At 41.3% G+C, this 19,039-nt stretch overlaps 1 protein-coding gene across 3 annotated transcripts in view; it reads left to right on the top strand.

Annotated features, from left to right (window-relative positions):
• Positions 1 to 15,019, top strand: part of HADHB (hydroxyacyl-CoA dehydrogenase trifunctional multienzyme complex subunit beta) — a 37,931-nt gene extending 22,912 nt beyond the window's left edge. For all 3 annotated transcript variants that reach the window (XM_077774190.1, XM_077774191.1, XM_077774192.1), the window contains exons 6-16: positions 603 to 702; positions 4,059 to 4,146; positions 5,959 to 6,146; positions 6,456 to 6,636; positions 7,724 to 7,845; positions 10,632 to 10,711; positions 10,792 to 10,839; positions 11,507 to 11,594; positions 11,913 to 11,987; positions 12,387 to 12,551; positions 14,244 to 15,019. In XM_077774190.1, coding sequence (XP_077630316.1) covers positions 603 to 702; positions 4,059 to 4,146; positions 5,959 to 6,146; positions 6,456 to 6,636; positions 7,724 to 7,845; positions 10,632 to 10,711; positions 10,792 to 10,839; positions 11,507 to 11,594; positions 11,913 to 11,987; positions 12,387 to 12,551; positions 14,244 to 14,279 — 1,171 coding nt within the window. In that variant the 3' untranslated portion in view covers positions 14,280 to 15,019. The remainder of the gene's footprint in view (positions 1 to 602; positions 703 to 4,058; positions 4,147 to 5,958; positions 6,147 to 6,455; positions 6,637 to 7,723; positions 7,846 to 10,631; positions 10,712 to 10,791; positions 10,840 to 11,506; positions 11,595 to 11,912; positions 11,988 to 12,386; positions 12,552 to 14,243) is intronic.
• Positions 15,020 to 19,039: the final 4,020 nt, after the last annotated feature.

The raw sequence follows: 19,039 nt of genomic DNA, 5'->3' as shown, positions 1-19,039 counted from the left end.
TATATAGCTTAAATCATGTGTTTATATTGGTACTCCAAAAGTAAATTTATTTTTATTTTATTTTATTTTTATTCTTTATAGTTTATTGTCAAGTTGGTTTCCATGTAACACCTAGTGTTCATCCCAACAAGTGCCCTCCTCCATGCCCATCACCCATCATCCAAATTTAAATTTAATATACTGGGATTTTACTTCACCTCTTTGATTTTATATTTGTCTCTCTCCTCTCTTTTGGCTGAAACTTTGGTTCCTACTAACGTTACTATATTTATGTATCTGTTTTATCCTTCCCTAAATTATTTTTTTTAATGTTTTATTTTAGAGAGAAAGCGCACATACGGGAAGGGGCAGAGAGAGAAGGGGACAGAGGGTCTGAATGGGGTCCACACTGACAGCAGGGAGCCCAATAAAGGGCTTGAACTCATGAATCACAAGATCATGATCTGAGCCAACGTCAGACACTTAAACAAATGAGCCACTCAGGCACCCCTCAAAATTATTTTTTATTCTTCCTGTTTAGCTTGTCATTTTAAAGGAATTACAGTGTTTTATGTGATGACCTGTGCCACTGTCTATTTATTGCTTTGGACTTCTGCTCTCAGGGGTTTGCTGCATCGGACCAATGTCCCAAAGGATGTTGTTGATTATATCATCTTTGGCACAGTTATACAGGAAGTGAAGACGAGCAATGTGGCTAGAGAGGTGAGTAAAACAAACTTCTTACTATTCAAAGAGATTGATAGGAGAATCCATTTGAATTTCAATGAACAGAATTATTCAAAAGTTATTAAAATTTATTAAGTAAGGTTATATTTGACTTAAAATGAGAGTTTACAATTTGAATAATGAATGTTATTTAATATTTAAGAGAATTATAGTATAAATCAAATGACTTGCACTGGACTAGTATATGTTTATTCTGTGCTGTAAATCAAATCAATTATTTGAGCTGCGTTGGGATATGGTCATTTTTCTATCTCAGGGTAATAGAGATTGTGGGAAAGTATGGATAATGTGGCTTTTATAATGCTATCATAGCTACTGATTAACTAAAAATTTCAACACTATGCAAAGAACTTATTTCATAACATGGTTTTTGCTGGAGGTATCCTTGCTGATTCATTTATTCCCATTAACTAGATGAGACCTAGGGTGTGTGGTTTTTTTTTTTAAACTGTTTCACAGGAGTTTACTTTTATCCTAGTTGGCTTAGCTCCAAGCAGTGTTCACTGGTGGCTGCCGAGATAGCAACAGACCTTTAAACTCCTGTGACACATCACACAGGCATTAATAGTCCGAGCACATCTTCTGGGCTTTGTTTCAATTTGAAAGTGATTATTTGGATAAAGCGCATTTCAGTGTGTTAAGCATTTTCTTTATTTCTAGTTTTGTGCCTGCCCTGTCTCTGTGTTCATACGGCTGTGGGGACAGTAATTTCCATCACTGCCAACCAGGAGGGAAAATGAGCAGGACCGGAAGTACTGGTTCTGCCCCACATTTTTACCTGCCAGTAAATGCTAACATTGCTGAAGGTCTGGCGTTACTTATGCCCACAGAATCGACTGTAGAATGTTAGGGAGGCAGGCAAAAATTATGAACAGACAATGCTTTTTTTCTCCTCATCCTGATGTTTTTGGTTTTTCCCGGGCTTTCACATTTCTGACTGTGTTGAATATGACAATTTTATGACTGCATCAACCTAGTTATTATACACCTTCAACTTTTGTATTCCGAAAAAAACAAAGTGGCTCTTATACAAGCACTTGAAAACTAAATACCAAGTGTTTCAATTTTCTCAATATTTCTGTTCTAATACTTAAAGCCATAATGTTTTTCCCTAAATTTTGTCTGAGAGTTTTACATGTGTCAGCAAATCTCAGCTCTGGACTGACATGTGGGGGTTTCCTGTCCCTGCCTTGTGCTAATGCCAGTTGCATTCCACTCCAGGGGAAGGTTGCACTGAGGCAGTATGTCGTGAGGATGTCTGTCTGTAGTTGTGTTGTAACCTAAAAGCCAGTGTAACTTCAGCTAGAAAACTTTGTAAGGACCTGTCGTCTGTATTATGTTTATAAGAAATCCTAAAGGCTTCTGATGCCGAGTTCCATGAACCTGACTTTACTGACAGGCCTCTGCATCTTTCCCTGCTCTCCTACTTAACTAAGAGGAACCTTCCTCCTTTTTCCTTAGTGTGCTATCTAGAGCCTAAGCTTGCCTTGAGAGCTGTTCAGCCTTTAAATAGAAGCATGTGAACAGGGTTCACCAGAAACCATTTCTATTTAAAGCTTTTTCAGTGCTAAGAGTCAGCTGGGGCCAAGGGTGTAATACATGCTAGAAAGGACCTTAGGAGGATTGGGCCATACGACCTGAGTGCCCTTTACATTTGCCCCACTGGCGTGCTCTCCTCCCCTGGCCCCTGGACATTTGCTCCTTTCTTCCTTTTGAGTTGGTCTGCATTGAGAGGCTGACGTGCCAATGCCAGGGTGTCGTTTTCAGCAAAGTAGGTTGGGCACTTAGTATCAAGCCTGCCTGGAAAGGCCAGAATAAGGTTATACTGCATGTACACTACTATGACGCACTTAGATCTCTATAGATGATGATACATAGGTGGTGTAAGTAGGGTGCCTGGGTGGCTTGTCGGTTAAGCGGCCAGCTCTTGGTTTCAGCTCAGGTCATGGTCTCAGGGTTTGTGAGTTTGAGCCCTGTGTCGGGCTCCACACTGACAGCGTGGAGCCTGCTTGAGATTCTTTCTCTGCCCCTCCCCCACTCTCATGCGTGCTCAGGTGCTCCTGTGGTGTGCACCCTCTCTCTAAATATAAATAAATAAACTTTAAAAAAGTAAAAATTATTTAAGAAACACTGAGCCTACTTGATCTAGGCTTTGGAAACATGTTTATTTTACCAAATTACAGGAGATCTTTATTCTGAGCATAGTTAAAATAGTTTCAGAAAAGAGCCACTAAAAAAGAATTCCCCTAATGGGAACCAGAGTCTCATAAATAAATAGCAGTGGTGGTGGCTGGTGGGGGGACAGTGAGAACAGTATTTTTAAAGTGTAACTTTAATATTTTGAAATATTTTATTGTAGCTATGCATTCTTTACTTAGGCAAAAAATGGAATCAGACATTTATGTTTAATTTCCCCAGTAAGTATTACAGCAAAATAATAGATGTCTTCATGTTCTGTTTAGCTTTTACTTTGCCATCGTGATAGAGGTAGAGGCCATCTTGCAAGATTAATGGAGGGCTTCAGTTCTTGTCAACCCCTCAAATGGTTCTCTTTTGAAGCAACTATTATATCGTCATCCTGGACAGTTTTTTCTTTTTCCATTTGGTTAGCTGGTCTGACCCTTATTTGTAAGATGCTTACTTGGGGATTAGGCAGTTTTGCAAAGTTTCTTTCAACTATTTGAAGTCCTTCATATTGGCAAGTTTCCAAGTTGTCTTTGCAGTGGATCTAAGGGTGCCATCTGAAGGGTGCAGCAGTCACTGAGAGAGACCGACTAGCAGTAGGAGGAATGAGTGGAGGGCAGGCATGGAACTGAGTGGAAAGGCTGTTACATGTGTGAGTGGTCAGTTCTTTAGAAGTCACTTTCTGGTTGACGACTTTTGCTTTGCCACTAAGCCTTTCAGTTGCAAGAACACAGATGGTGAGGATCCTGCTCCATGATCGATTTCATTGTTCCATCGGGTGTATTTAAAAGGTTTACTTTCAGCTTATTTGGGAATTTAAGTTAAAATCAAATTACATATTGATATTCCCAAAGGCTCAGAGCAAAGTACTGCCAAGAAATCAGGTGACACAGCGGAGTGTTGTAACCTGGATCCCACACTAGAAACCGACTACTCGGAATTTGGAAGAGTGCTTGTCAGTTAAAGGCTGGATGAAAAATGAGTGAGCCATTTCTGTGACGGGCTTAATTTTATTCTAAATATTACTCGGTAGAATATTAACTGCAAATCCTTTCCTGATTCACCACATGGAGAAGTGGTGCTCAAAGCATCATTTCCACATAACACTTCCTTTGGAAGTGACTGTTTCACTCCTGTGTTTCCTGAAGGCTGCCCTCGGAGCTGGCTTCTCTGACAAGACTCCTGCTCACACGGTCACCATGGCTTGCATCTCTGCCAACCAAGCCATGACCACAGGTATGTTTACGTGAAAGCAGAGGGTAGATGCTAATTTTCCTTGGTCGTTTATATGATCATTAAAAAGTACTTTTAACAGAACCGTATGATTAGCACAGATCTCCGAATTTGTTTCTTTTTTAAAAAATAAGGTCATATTTAACATTTTTGATTTTTGACAGTAGTTCTCAACTTTTTTCTTGCTGTCTATACCTGAGGGACCCAACCATTCAGGTAGTTTCTCCGTCACTAATGTGGCTGGCCACAGCAGGGATTATCAGCTAGAGAAGTCTGTCTCTAGGAGGGTACTTCTGAATTTGAGTCATGGATAATTTATAACCTGCTAGGTTTAAAAGTTAGGTGAGGGGTGCCTGGGTGGCTCAGTTAAGCGTCTGACTTCAGCTCAGGTCATGATCTCACAGTTCGTGGGTTTGAGCCCCGCATCAGGCTCTGTGCTGATAGCTCAGAGCCCGGAACCTGCTTCAGATTCTGTGTTTCCCTCTCTCTCTGACCCTCCCTTGCTCATTCTCTCTCTCTCTCTCTCTCTCTCAGAAATAAATAAAACATTAAAAAAAATTTTTTTTAAATAAAGTTAGGTGAGTCCCGGGGCACCTAGGTGGCTCAGTCAGTTAAGCATCCGACTTTGGCTCAGGTCATGATCTCACAGTCCATGGGTTCAGGGCCCTCATTGGGCTCTGTGCTGACAGCTCAGAGCCTGGAGCCTGCTTTGAATTCTTTGTCTCCCTCTCTCTCTCTGCCCCTCACCCCACCTCAAAAATAAATAAACTTTAAAAAAAATTTTTTTAATGTTTTTATTTATTTCTGAGAGAGATAGCATGAGCAGGGGAAGGTCAGAGAGAGAGAGAGAGACACAGAATTGGAAGCAGACTCCTGGCTCTGAGCTAGCTATCAGCACAGAGCCTGACACGGGGCTTGAACCCATGAACTGTGAGATCATGACCTGAGCTGAAGTCAGACACTTAACCGACTGAGCCACCCAGGCGCCCTAAAAATAAACATTTTAAAAAATTAGAAAAATAATCTAAGTTAGTCTGATTTTTAAGTAAGTCTAATACACCCCCATGAAGGTTGTGGTCTAAGTGATAAATCACTGTGTAGAGGTACAGACTCTTTCTGCTGCTTTCTCCCCACACCTGTGGCATTTTTATAATTAGTTACAAAATTTCCTAATGAACTCTAGCAAAATCATGGGACATTTTGCAGTGCTAGTCCTTGTTGTGAAAAGACAGGAAACCTGAAGGATGACATCATTCTGTACTCTCTTAGTAGCATCAAGGCCAGGTTGCAGCCTACCCTGTGAGTGGCAGAGAACGATTCCAGAGGCCGTGAGTGGGAGCATTCCCCACTCTATGAAGCATGTGACAACATCCAGAGTCACAAAGCCCTTGCCAATGGCCATAAAGAGGAGCAGGGGCTGCCTTCCATCTTCAAGAGCTAGACGTCCTCTAGCTTGTGGTAGAAATTCCCGTTGTAGGGGGAAAAAATCTTTGTGAAAACTAAAGCTGGGAGTTTATAAAATATGCAAAATGTTCTGGTTTAGAATATCATTTGTTTGAGAGTTGTTTCAGTGGATATTTCCAGAAGCTCTTGTCCATATGGACTGAATGAAACTTGTTTTTCTCTAGTGCACTGAATGATTTGTTAGTCATTCAAAAAAATGATCTTTATCCCTCTGAGAAAATGAAAAGCTTAATTACGCATGTTATACAATGCTGGTAATGGTCATACAACAAGAATTTAGAAGCTTCAGTTGTCAGTGGTCTGAGCATTTCTGCAAAAGGTGTTCACGTACCTGTAACCTGTGCCCTGTAGGTGTTGGCTTGATCGCTTCTGGGCAGTGTGATGTGGTCGTGGCAGGTGGCGTAGAGTTAATGTCTGATGTCCCTATTCGTCATTCAAGGAAAATGAGGAAGATGATGCTTGATCTCAATAAGGCCAAGACTCTGGGTCAGCGACTGTCTTTACTCTCTAAATTCAGATTGAATTTCCTGTCACCTGAGGTAAGACTTGTGAACTCTCACGTAAAGACCTGTGTTTCCAAAGCATCCCCCCGCAAAGACACAGCATTGGGCAAAATAGCATGGGGTCACTTATGCTCATTTGTAGATTCTGCTAATTACAGGGGAAGGTTAATTATTCATTCAAGATGGGGGAAAAAATCGTGCTTAGAAAATGAGAATTTGTAAGCCCTCCTTAGAGATGCCCTGCTCACAAAAAGCTTCTGTCTTGGTCTTGACTTTCCCAGATAACCCTGGGGATGGTATAGCACCTGTGACAGTATACCTGATCCTGTGTGTCCCCTTCCCCAGCTCCCTGCAGTGGCCGAGTTCTCCACCAGTGAGACCATGGGCCACTCTGCAGACCGACTGGCCGCCGCCTTTGCTGTTTCTCGGCTGGACCAGGATGAGTACGCGCTGCGCTCTCACAGCCTGGCCAAAAAGGCGCAGGATGAAGGACTCCTGTCTGATGTGGTGCCCTTCAAAGTACCAGGTAAAATGGCTTCCTCAGCTTTGTAAAGGAGTATGCTTCGTGCTGCTTGTTAGGGAGTCTTGAATCGCTTCTGAAACTCCCAAAGCCCCAAATGACTTTTCAATAAGTATGTTGGTTCTGTGTCCAGAATACTCACTTTTAAACATGGACTCAAGGTTCAGTTTATGTTGTAACAGATCAACATTTTATTCTTTTAAATGCTTGTTTGTTTATTTTGAGAGAGAGAGTGTGTGCCCAAGTTGGGGAGGGGCCCAGAGAGGGAAGAGAGAAAGAGAGAATCCCAAACTGACTCTACACCACCAGCGCAGAAGAGCCCAAGGGGCGGGGCTTGATCTCACAACAGTGAGCATGACCAGAGCCGAAACCAAGAGTCAGACACAGAATGAACTGAGCCACCCAGGTGCCCCACAACATTTTAAAAAAGAGAAGTTTTGGGGCACCTGGGTGGCTCAGTCGGTTGAGCGGCCGACTTCGGCTCAGGTCATGATCTCACGTTCCGTGGGTTCGAGTCCCGCATCGGTCTCTCTGCTGACAGCTCAGAGCCTGGAGCCTGCTTCTGATTCTGTGTCTCCTTCTCCCTTTGCCCCTCCCCCGCTTGCTCTCTGTCTCTCTCTCAAAGACATAAAAATGAAAAAAAAAAAAAAGTTTTTGTGAGAATCTTCCTGCTATATTTTAGTTTCTATATAGATGTCCATTTTAAAAATTCTTCATATTTCTGAATAGAAGAGAAGCCAAATGTGAATAAATATCTTAAGAAAGTAGGGTATCCTTTTGTTAGATCATGTTGTTCATTTCCCATATGTCTTCAAAGCATAGTTCAGGGGGCCTGCCTGGCTCAGTTGGGAGAGCATGTGACTCTTGATCTCGGGGTTGTAGGTTCGAGACACATGTTGGGTGTACAGATTACTTTAAAAAAAAGCGTAGTTTAAAATTCGATGACATCTTGATAACTGTAAAAGACTTTCTTTTTTAGTAAATAGCTATGATTTACATTTCATTTGTTCTTACAGTTTTTAAAACCTATTTCTCTAGAGAAGATCTATAAAGCTTGTGCTTCCTTAGAGTTAAAAAGTTCATGTTTTTTAAGGGAAAGATACGGTTACCAAAGATAATGGCATTCGTCCTTCGTCTCTGGAGCAGATGGCCAAGCTAAAACCTGCGTTCATCAAGCCCTATGGGACAGTGACGGCTGCAAATTCTTCTTTCCTGGTAACTGTGTGCTCTGGGTTTATGAGTGACTTTTGTCTTGTGGCCACTCAGTAGATCTATTTGTATGTATTATCAATAAGGGGCAAAACTTTAGTTATCCGTTATAAAAATAATACTAAAATGGAATTATTTTTAAAAAATAGAATCCTAGTTTTAAGGCCTTTGGAGTCCCCTAATCTAGCCACCATTCTGGTACAAAAAGCTGTTCTCTAGCTGCTGGTGAGGATGTGGAGAAACGGGCACTTTCCTACACTGTTGGTGAGAATGTAAACTGGTGCAGCCCCTCTGGAAAACAGTGTGGAGATTCCTCAAAAAATTAACAACAGAACTCCCCTATGACCCAGCAATAGCACCGCTAGGAATTTACCCAAGGGATACAGGAGTGCTGATGCACAGGGGCACATGGACCCCAATGTTCACAGCAGCACTCTCAACAATAGGTAAATCATGGAAAGAGCCTAAATGTCCATCAACGGACGAATGGATCCAGAAGATGTGGTTTATCTATACAATGGAATACTCCACGGCAATGAGAAAGAATGAAATCTGGCCACGGACGAATGGATCCAGAAGATGTGGTTTATCTATACAATGGAATACTCCACGGCAATGAGAAAGAATGAAATCTGGCCACGTGTAGCAACATGGATGGAACTAGAGGGTGTTATGCTGAGTGAAATAAGTCAGGCAGAGAAGTGTTTGCACATATAGGTGGACTAGGAGGAAGTTAATGGAAGACGATGCAGGAGAAGAAGGGGAAAAATAGTTGGGGAGAGGGAGGGAGGCAGACCATGAGAGGCTCTTGAATGCTGAGAACAAACTGAGGGCTGATGGGGCGGGGGGAGGAGAAGGAGGTGATGGACCTGGAGGAGGGCACTTGTTGGGATGAGCACTGGGTGTTCTATGGAAACCAGCTTGACAATAAACTAAGGAGAAAAAAAAAAAGCTGTTCTCTTCAGGCATTTAACCAGGCAGGAAACTTTGATTAGCTGTGCTAGGCCCTGGGGGTAGAAAGGCCAGTGATTGTAAAGCCAGGAGAAGGTGTGCGGGTGGTTGTGAGCAAGCCTAAACAAGAAGACACACAGAGGGGAGGAGTCAGAGAGGCTCCGTAGAGGAGGTAGCATTTGAGCAGCGAATCTTGAAGGAAAGGTACAGGCCAGTTCAAGAAGTGTAATAAATGCTTTCTAAGCAAGGGGAACAGCAAAGAGGTATGAGAACAGGGGTTTCTTCGGGGGGAAGCTTGGTTGGAGCATAGGATGTGAATTTGAGGAGTTGTATGACGTGGAAAGTTGGCAGAGAGGGTGACAAGATATCTTTTACCTCAGCCTGTTAGAAAATGATGCTCTATAATGGTATGTTACTATAAGCAATTTCTATAAGCATTTTCCTGTAAACATATAGAATCAATATATCTACACTCATTTCTTGTGGTGGTGGTTTTATTTATCAGCATCTAGCTTCATATCCTTCCTTGTTTTCTTGGCTTCTCCTTAAGTAAACATCCCTTTTGATTCTGTTTCTGTTCAGAAGATGTGGTTTCTTTCTCCTGCCACCTTGGGGTATAGTCTTCTGGGTAGAGTCTTAGCTGGTCAGCGTTTCTTTTACAATATAGCTTCCTTACTTGCATACACTGTGTGGAGACATGGGTATGTGTTGATGTATTTGACCTTGGTAAGTGACTACTGAATGCCCACTCTTGGGCTCGGGGAGGGGTGCCTGGAATGGTCCCAGCAGGATGTTAGGTGTGAGCGGTGAAGAACTGGTTAGAGAATCATTCCCACAACCACAATGAATGATGGGGCTGTACAGGGTGGGCTGTACTCTTGCCGGCCCTGAACTCCCTTGGTTACTCTGGGATGTGCTAAAGGGGCAGGTGTCATCACTGAAGGTCACACATGCACATCATCAGAGGCAGCATGTCACAGACATGTGGGCTTTGGGAAGCGTGTGGACACACCACCTTCGTTGCAACTTTGCACAATGGCCCATTGAACATATTAATGTAGTGTCCATAAACCATTTATGATCTTTAGTCTCACCTCTGTTTCCAGACCTTAGCTCTGTAGTGCCTTCAGGGTTACTGAGTTAAAAATCATAGAATGTGGTAGAAATTGTTCTCGTGTTGCAAACTCTAAAGTAGTGGGTTTGGGGTTATTTTTCCTTTTTTTTGAGCTTTCTTTTAATAAAGTCATGGTATAGAGCTTATTTTCAGTGGTAGCTCTTTGTCTCTCAACTTCTTGATTTGTCAGTTGGAAAAAAGTATATGGGGTGTGTCCAGAGAGGAAAGACCATGGTTCTGATATGCTCAGCTGCCTTCCTGTTTCTTCCGGATCCCCTCGAAGCCTGTGTTTCCTTCCACAGGCAGGAAACAGCTCAGAAACAGTCCATAAAATGTAAAAATAAGTAAGTAAATGAGAGATCGTTTAATTCTTAAGATTTCTCATCTTCTGTGCCAAAAGCAAAAATCTTTTGGCTTAGGTTTATTATGAATACATACTTCTGAAGTTAGCTATTCTCTTTGTCCATTTTGATAATTATGGTACTGTTTAAAATTATGGTACTTTTGAGCAGGTTCTTCTACCCTCTTCCTTAAAAAAAATGGGGTTCATGTGTATATATGCATTGCCTATTAATTGTGGATAAAATGAAAATAGTTTTGTTTTATAAAATCTCTCTGGACAGTGTAATTAGTTGATAGATTCAGGAACACTACATAGAAATTGGTTGTACAGAGACTTCCAGAAAGGCTGAAGAATTTAACATTATTTTTCTGCTTCACATTGCAGACTGATGGTGCATCTGCAATGCTGATCATGGCAGAGGAGAAAGCTCTGGCCATGGGCTATAAGCCAAAGGCCTATTTGAGGTGAAGTAAATGTTCAAATAAATTGCCACCTCGGTTTCTTTAATTTTTTATTGGAACTAACCCCTCTGTTTTTTACCTAGGGATTTTGTGTATGTGTCTCAGGATCCAAAAGATCAACTTTTACTTGGGTAGGTAGCAGTGTAGAAATGTCCTTGGACTATAGTTAGAAGTATTTGATTACCCACATTTATTTAAAGATTTCAAAGTACATTAAGTTCTGAGTTCATAATTGTTTTGTGTATTGGATTCTTAAAAATGATCCTTTATGTTGGTATATCATTTTATAGTTTTAAATTTTTTTCCTTTTTTTTAATAAATTTCTACATTTATATGTATATATATACATACACATGTATATAATGTATTTTTTTCATTAAGGTGTCATAAGCATTTCTTCATATTGCTACAGTCTCTGTAATAGGCTTTTATAAAAGCCTCCTAGTGTTTGGACTGTCTTCCCATCCCTCACAGCTCTGTCCTTCAGACTAGCCATGCTCTTCCTTATGTTCTGCCCTTGTGTGCCCTGTATTTTTCTAGTTCTTCACATTATTTGTCTGTCCTCCTCTTTCATAGTTTGTTTATTAGCTATATCCCTGACTCTAGAATATAAACTTCATAAGGACCGAGGCTACGTCTGTTTAGTTCACTGTTGTGTCCCCAGCACTTAATATTTGTACAGAAGAACCAGTGAATGAGTGGAGGGCATTATAATACCTTATTTAAAACTCACCTTAGAGAATAAGGAGTTCTTAGATTTAAAAATTAAAGTTGTAACACATTATTTCTTCTTTTTAGACCAACATATGCTACTCCAAAAGTTCTGGAAAAGGCAGGATTAACAATGACTGATATTGATGCTTTTGAATTTCATGAAGCATTCTCCGTAAGTCACTTAGAAACATATCAAAGGACTGTAATCATAAAAAATGTAGTCCGTGTTTGGGAGATCCAAGTGTGTTTTATGATAGCACTAAAACACGAGTAGAGCTTTATATTTGAAGTACTGACCTACACTATTGGAAGGGACATAAGTGTGAGGAATCCAGTGGCGCAGTTTTGAAGACACCTTTTGCAGTGGTCTCTTAGACGCCCTTCAAAAGAAGCAAATGTTTCCTTAGGAAAATGTCACTGAAAACTGATTTAAAGATTTGCTCAACTTTAATGTCAAGGGACATTAATAACAAGGTCCTTTCCCTTGTAGGGTCAGATTTTGGCTAATTTAAAAGCCATGGATTCTGATTGGTTTGCACAAAACTACATGGGTAGAAAAACTAAGGTAAGTGATTAAAAGTATCCTTGAATTTCCAAAGCACAGTAATATTTGGGCTGATGACAAAAATATGAAGGGGAAAGCTGTTCCTTTTTATGAAGATATTTCTGTTTTAATAAAATGCATTTATTTCTTAGTTGGAAAATAGTTCCTGGGAATCTTTAGAAAAAACGAAACTAAAACTCTATGTTGTCTTTTGTTCTTCCGGTTCTGGTGGTAGATGAAAATAAATAGACCGTGTCTTTCAGAGTTGACCTAGAATTTCTTTCTTTACAATAAAATAATATGCGATGTGTCTCAAGTTAGTAATTTTCTCTATCTCTGTTACCTTCTTCTTGCTAGGAGTCCAGCTTAATACTTAAGTAAACTCATCGTTATGTTTGTGTCTGTTTTTGTGGGAGCCAGGTTGGGTCACCTCCTTTGGAGAAGTTTAACAACTGGGGCGGATCGCTGTCCCTGGGACACCCATTTGGAGCTACGGGCTGCCGGCTGGTCATGGCAGCTGCCAACAGGTTACGGAAGGAGGGAGGCCAGTATGGCTTGGTGGCCGCCTGTGCCGCCGGTGGACAGGTATGTCACAGCAGCTGCAGAGGCGCTTCGGGAAAGCCGTTTTCTTGGAAACCAAACCAGCTCCTTCCAAGCACGGTTCCTTTAGTTAACTTCACAACAGCCTCAGAGCAGTGTTTCTGATGACAGACAACTAGGAAAAAAGCAGCCTTTTTGCGGGGAGAGGGTGCAACTCTAATTCTTGATCGTACTTTGGAGGGAAGATGGTTTTTCAACACGAGCTGTTTCTGTTCCTATAATAATGTTTATATATTTTTTTATTTTTAAAAGGAATACAGGCTCATTATGTTTTTATATACAGAAAGTGTATAGGAAAAAATTAGAGGCAGGGCGCCTGGGTGGCTCAGTCAGTTAAGCATCCAACTCTTAGTCTCAGCTCAGGTCATGGTATGGTTTCATGGGTTCAAGCCCCACATCGGGCTCTGTGCTGAATGCAGAGCCTGCTTGGGACTCTGTCTCTCTGTCTCTCTGCCCCTCCCCCACTTGTCTCTGTCTCAAAATAAATAAACTTAAAAATTTTTTTTAATTAGTCACCTGTAATTCCCTCAGAAGACACTATCATTATTAACATTTTGAGATATTCTTTTTAAATAAAATTTTACTCATCTAGTCACCATGAGGCCATATCTATAAAATCTCTCCAAGAAGTAAATTATCCTTTCTAAAAACGGAATTATACCTTAATTGGAGAACTGATTTACCTCTGGATAACTTATTGCTATTTATTTGGGGGTAATTTGCTATTCTGCAGATTTCTTTCATTGGCCTTACTTGCATTATAAACACAACTTCTTACCTGCTACAGCATTTCACTCTGGGAATAAAATCCAGAAGGAGGGCTGATAATCATCTTTTTTTTCCCCAATCCTGATGGAAGCAGATTTGGTTTTCCTCCAGATTACAGAAACTGTCTGTTGCTGATCAAGATAAATAAGCTATATAAAAGTTTAAACATCTTGCATTTAAAAGCCTTTACGGCTTGTCTTAGAAGCTTTGAAGAAACAACGGGTCAGTTATTTGTAAGTTGGAGTATTTCAGACTTCATGATGAAACGTGCTTTTCAGTCTGTGTAACTTCGTCTAGGGAAAGCCATGGTCAGGACTGGAGCCGCCCTCCTGTCTGTCTGTGCCGGGCTTACCTGAGAGAGATAGCCAGTGCGCAGTATTGTGCGGAGTGGGCAGTCCACGCGGGTTAGTGGCTTGTGGTTTCTAGAGTGTGCTCCCTGACCGTTCACCTAGCACATGGAGTAAAACCCAGTATTGGATGCTTTTGTGAATGAACGAAGAACACCACCCAGTACCTTTCTTCTAGAAGTTTACAGTATGGTGAAGGAGAGAGGAGATGATGTACTTAGAAAATAGATAAAACTTGGCATTGTTTCATCAAGCGCCAAATAAGTGATGCAAATGTGACTGGGCAATTAGAGGAAGAATCTGGCATTCTGGATTTAGAGTATAGGGTCTCAGCGTTGTTTCTATTAACATTTGGGGCCAGATAATCATTTGTTATAGGGGGTTGTGTTCTGTGTTGTAGGATGTTTAGCATGATCTCCACCCAGTTGATGCCAGTGGCCGCACTCCCCTTGCCCGTGTTTGAAAGCAACACACGGTGTTTGAGAAGCAGGACCAGGACTGGCTGGATTCCTTGCCTTCCATTGCTTTAATGGAACTTTTTTTTTCCCTCCCTCCCTTACAGGGCCATGCGATGATAGTGGAAGCTTATCCAAAATAATAAAGAAGAGGTGACCTGGAGTTTCTGCGCAGCACTCGCACTAGGCAATGCCATTCCAATGCATTACTAACTGACGTCCTTAGTTCCTAGCTCCTTGTAGGAAAAGACAGTTTGTGGCCTTCTCTTAAATACTTTGCCTTGCTAGTGTTCTGAGCTTTCCAGTAATCATGGCTTACTACTCTTTCAGGGATTTCTTAATCACCAGAATCTCTCAGTGTTATGTTTAAACCATTGTTTTGGGTCTCTCTTCTCATTAAATATTTCAACGAGTGGTTGTGGTTTGGGAGAGAGGTTCAGGTTCACTGAGATTTGGATTCATCTTTGTAACATTTGTAAGGTGTACTCTTTCCTATCCGTGACCTAAAGATACGTGTTTTCTATAAAATACAAACCGATGTGCCTAAAGAAACTTAATTATGGAAAGTTAATTCAGAGTTTAAATATCTCTGAAAACTTACAGTAAATGTTTAGATATATAAGTACCCTGTTAATAAAGTGAGGAAGTATTAGGGGCACCTGGGTGGCTCAGTCGGTTAAGTGTCCAACTTTGGCTCAGGTCATGATCTCACAGTTCATGGGTTCGCGCCCCACGTCGGGCTCTGTGCTGACAGCTCAGAGCCTGGAACCTATTTCGGATTCTGTGTGTCCCTCTGTCTGACCTCCCCTGCTTACGCTGTCTCTCTCAGAAATAAATAAAAAACATTAAAATTTAAAAAATAAAGTGAGGAAGTATTAAAGAACTGTTTGCCTTGTTTTTTTACTAGAGGTAGAGTGGTTGCCATGGTTTGGGGGCAGATTTTGCCTTTAATTACTCATTTGTAACTTTTCACTATTTTAGTCCACTACCGTGTGGCTGCTCGGAGTATAAAGAGGGTCCTGCTTTAGAATAACACCGGTTTCCCCATTTCTCCGTGGGGGCAAATTTATTTTGCTGTTTGGAGATGTTTCTGTTCGCCAGGACTTAAATCAAGTGTGAAGAAGTTTTATGCATAAAAACATTAAAAAACTTTTTAAAAAGGGGCGCCTGGGTGGCTCAGTCAGTTAAGTGTCCAACTTTGGCTCAGGTCATGGTCTTGCAGTTCGTGGGTCCGAGCCCCACGTTGGGCTCTGCTGACTGCTCCCAGCCTGGAGCCTGCTTTGGATCCTATGTCTCCCTCTTGCCCTGCCCCTCACCTGCTCATGCTCCGTCTCTCTCTCAAAAATAAATAAAAACATTAAAAATTGTTTTTTTAATTTTGGTCAACGTAATGAAAACTCTTTGGTTTTTAGGGCTCCTGGGTGACTCTGTTGGTTAAGCGTCCCGCCCTTGGTTTCGGCTCAGGTCATGATCTCACTGGTGAAGTAAGATCTAAAGAGTCGGGTGTGGAGGCTGCTTAAGAATCTGTCTCTACTCCTCCCAAAAACCAAAAAACCACAATTCTTGACAATCACCTGCACTAAGTACTGCGTACGCTAGTGCTTTGAAGAACTCAAGTCTCAGTTGTGACCGTTTCTGTGAATGTTGCTCAGATCTCTGTAGGTTACTGGCACTCAGAGTCCTCCTCTGGTTCAGGACAAGATCGGGCAGAGGGGTGAGTGCTAACTGCTTATAAAGAGATTTGAGACTGCCAGCATCATTTTCCCATCATCTCACTGGGAAGTCCAACATAATGGGAGTTTTTAATACTGAAAACCAATACATTTGCACATATGTCACAAAAATCAAGTCTAAATAAATACAAAAGGTAAAAAACTTTCTTAAAGTTTTAAAAAAAAATTAAATTTTTAGAAAAAGTATTTTAAGAAAATACCACTATGGCCTTAGGTTGGGCAGAGGAAGGCTTCTTTTAAGACCTTTAAAGTTTGGGGTTTTTTTAATGTTTCATATACCTTTTATTTTCCTTTAAGGTGTTGGAGATACAAAATTTTTTAAAAAATGGTTTATTGTCAAGTTGGTTTCCATATAACACCCAGCGCTCATCCACACAAGTGCCCTCCTCCATGCCCATCACCCCCCTTCCCCTCTCTCCCACCCCCCTCGGCCCTCATTTTTGTTCTCAGCATTCAAGAGTCTCTCATGGTTTGCCTCCCTCCCTCTCCCCCACTATTTTTCCCCTTCTCCTCCCCCATGGTCCTCCGTTAAGTTCCTCCTAATCCACCTATATGTGCAAACATATGGTATCTGTCCTTCTCTGCCTGACTTATTTCATTGAGCATAACACCCTCAAGTTCCTAAATGTTTCGTTTTGAGAGAGACAGAGTGCAAGCGGGGAGGGGCAGAGAGAGAGAGAGAGAGACATAGAATCTGAAGCAGGCTCCAGGATCTAAGCTGCCAGCCCAGAGCCCCAACATGGGTCTTGAACCCATAATCCTCGGGATCAAGACCTGAGCTGAAGTCAGACACTTAACTGACTGAGCCACCCAGGAGCCCCAAGACATTTAAAATTCTAATCCTAAAGAAAATGGTGGCTCAGTCAGTTAACTATCTGACTTTGGATCACATCATCATTATCTGTGGCTCGTAGGTTTGAGCCCCACATCATGCTCTGTGCTGATAGTGCGGAGCCTTGAGCCTGCTTTGGATTCTGGGCCCCTCTCTCTCTGCCCTCTCCCCCTACTAGTGCTCTGTCTCTCTCAAAAATAAATAAACATTAAAAAAATTTGCCTATGTTGCAGTAAGAACTTTTGTTCTTTATGTGACAGAATGGAAAGACAAGCCCACAAAAGGGACAAAGATACAGATACATCCTACAAAGGAGATATATCTTTCTCATGATCTATGTTACTCTGATATAGATGTATCTTTCAAAGGACCCAGGTAATATAGGGAATTCCCGTACATCAGAAGGAAGAAAGATAACTTACAAAATAATGGGCAAAAGATATTAACAGCCATTTTTTAGAACATAATGTAGAAATGGAGACTAAACTTGAAAAGATGCTCATTAGTAACAAAACATCAAATTAGTTCATAATGAGATATTCTTTTACACCCATCAGGAAACATGAGGAAGACTCAATAGTAGGTGTTGATGAGGCCGTGGCACAGTAGGAACTATTACACACTTGCTGGTGAGAACACACACTGATATGAACCACTTTGGAAAACTGTGGCATCATCTTGCACATTGGAATAGGACACACAGTCTGTGACCCAGCACATGAGTGCGGGAGACACGTGCAAGAGAGTGCATAGTAAATAACAAATGTTCATTGACCAGGTTCAAAAACAGGCACAACTAAGTCTTTTTCTAGGATGCCTACATATGAGATAAAATATATTTTCTAAAACAGTTAAGGGAAAAGAGAAATCTTTTTTTTTTTAAAGAGAAATCTTTTATACAGAAGAATTCCAAATAATATATGTAGACTCTGTGCTCCAGGAAGTGGAACATGCCAGTCCTCGGTTGAGCGTGGGCTGGACTTCATGTCTCAACTCCAGCAAATAGAGTATGAAAAGGGCAAACAAAGCAACCTTACAGGGGAGAAACGTGGCAAACACTGATTTCACCAAGTGACCAGGGTCAACATCATGAGTGCTGGCATGTAGGTACCACATGCCTCCCGGCATGATGTAATCAAAGGGACTCTTCCCTTCAGGGGTATTCTTTCCACATACCCATTAACCCAGTTGGATCATGAAAAAACATCAGACAAACACAAACTAAAAGACATCTATATAGAACGTGTTCATACCTATCAAGGTCATGAAAAATAAGAGAATATGGAGAAACTTAGACCGGAGGAACTAAGGAGACATGGCAACTCAATGTAATATGGTATCGTGGATTGGATTTGAAACAGAAAAGGGACATTAGTGGAAAGTTGGTAAGATCTGGAAATAGTGGGGGGTTTTTTAAATCCGAAATAAAAATTTAGATTTCAGTTGATGTTAAAGTCCATTTCTATTTCTAGTGGCTTTTAAAAATTTACATACTAGATAAATATTTTGTAAAAAATAAAATGAGTACTTATAGGAGAGCCTGGGTTGCTTATTCGGTTGAGTGTCAACTCTTGATTTTGGTTCAGGTCATGATCCTGGGGTCATGGGATTGAGCATTGGGCTCCACACTGAGTGTGGAGCCTACTTAAGATTCCTTCCCTCTCTCTTTTTCCCTCTCTCTCCCTCTCCCTCCCTCTGCCACTCTTCTCCGCTGGCTCGCATTTTCTCTCTCTCTCTCAAATAGTAAAAAAGAAAATGTCATTGCCAATGCACTGCGCATACTATAGGAAATAAAAAGCTTAGCTTGAGATTGATTTTTCCGTTACCTCATTCACTTTAGTGGGCCAGTCCCGGTGACCTTCTGGAGCCTTGTATGAAGCTCACCGACATAGGCTCTTCAGCTCTTCCTCAGACTCTGGTCGCTACTGGTCGCTAATACTGTCAAAGATGAACTTTCAGACACATCTTTCCTAAGGTTCAAAAATGAGGGCGTGCCTGGGTAGCTCAGTCAGTTAAGCATCTGACTCTTGATTTAGGCTCAGGTCATGATCTCACGGTTTGTGGGTTCAAGCCTTGAGTCTGGATTCTCTCTCCCTTTCTCTCTGCCCCTTCCCCACTCGTGCACACATGCACTCATGTGCTTACCCTCTCTCAAAATAGATAAACTTTAAAAAAAAAAGGTTCTTGAGTTCAGTGAAGGCTCTCTCTCAAGCCTTTGTTTTCTTGGGAGTTGAATTATTTGCTCTAGTACCTTGCAACCCTGTCGCTCATCAATTTCAATGGCCTTCCTCCTTACTGCTGCCATTTCCGTTATCTGATCAACATGTGATTGTAATTT

This window comes from Crocuta crocuta, unplaced genomic scaffold, assembly GCF_008692635.1.
Source record: "Crocuta crocuta isolate KB4526 unplaced genomic scaffold, BGI_CrCroc_1.0 scaffold246, whole genome shotgun sequence".
NCBI lineage: Eukaryota > Metazoa > Chordata > Mammalia > Carnivora > Hyaenidae > Crocuta > Crocuta crocuta.
This window is presented reverse-complemented; position numbering and strand designations above follow the sequence as displayed.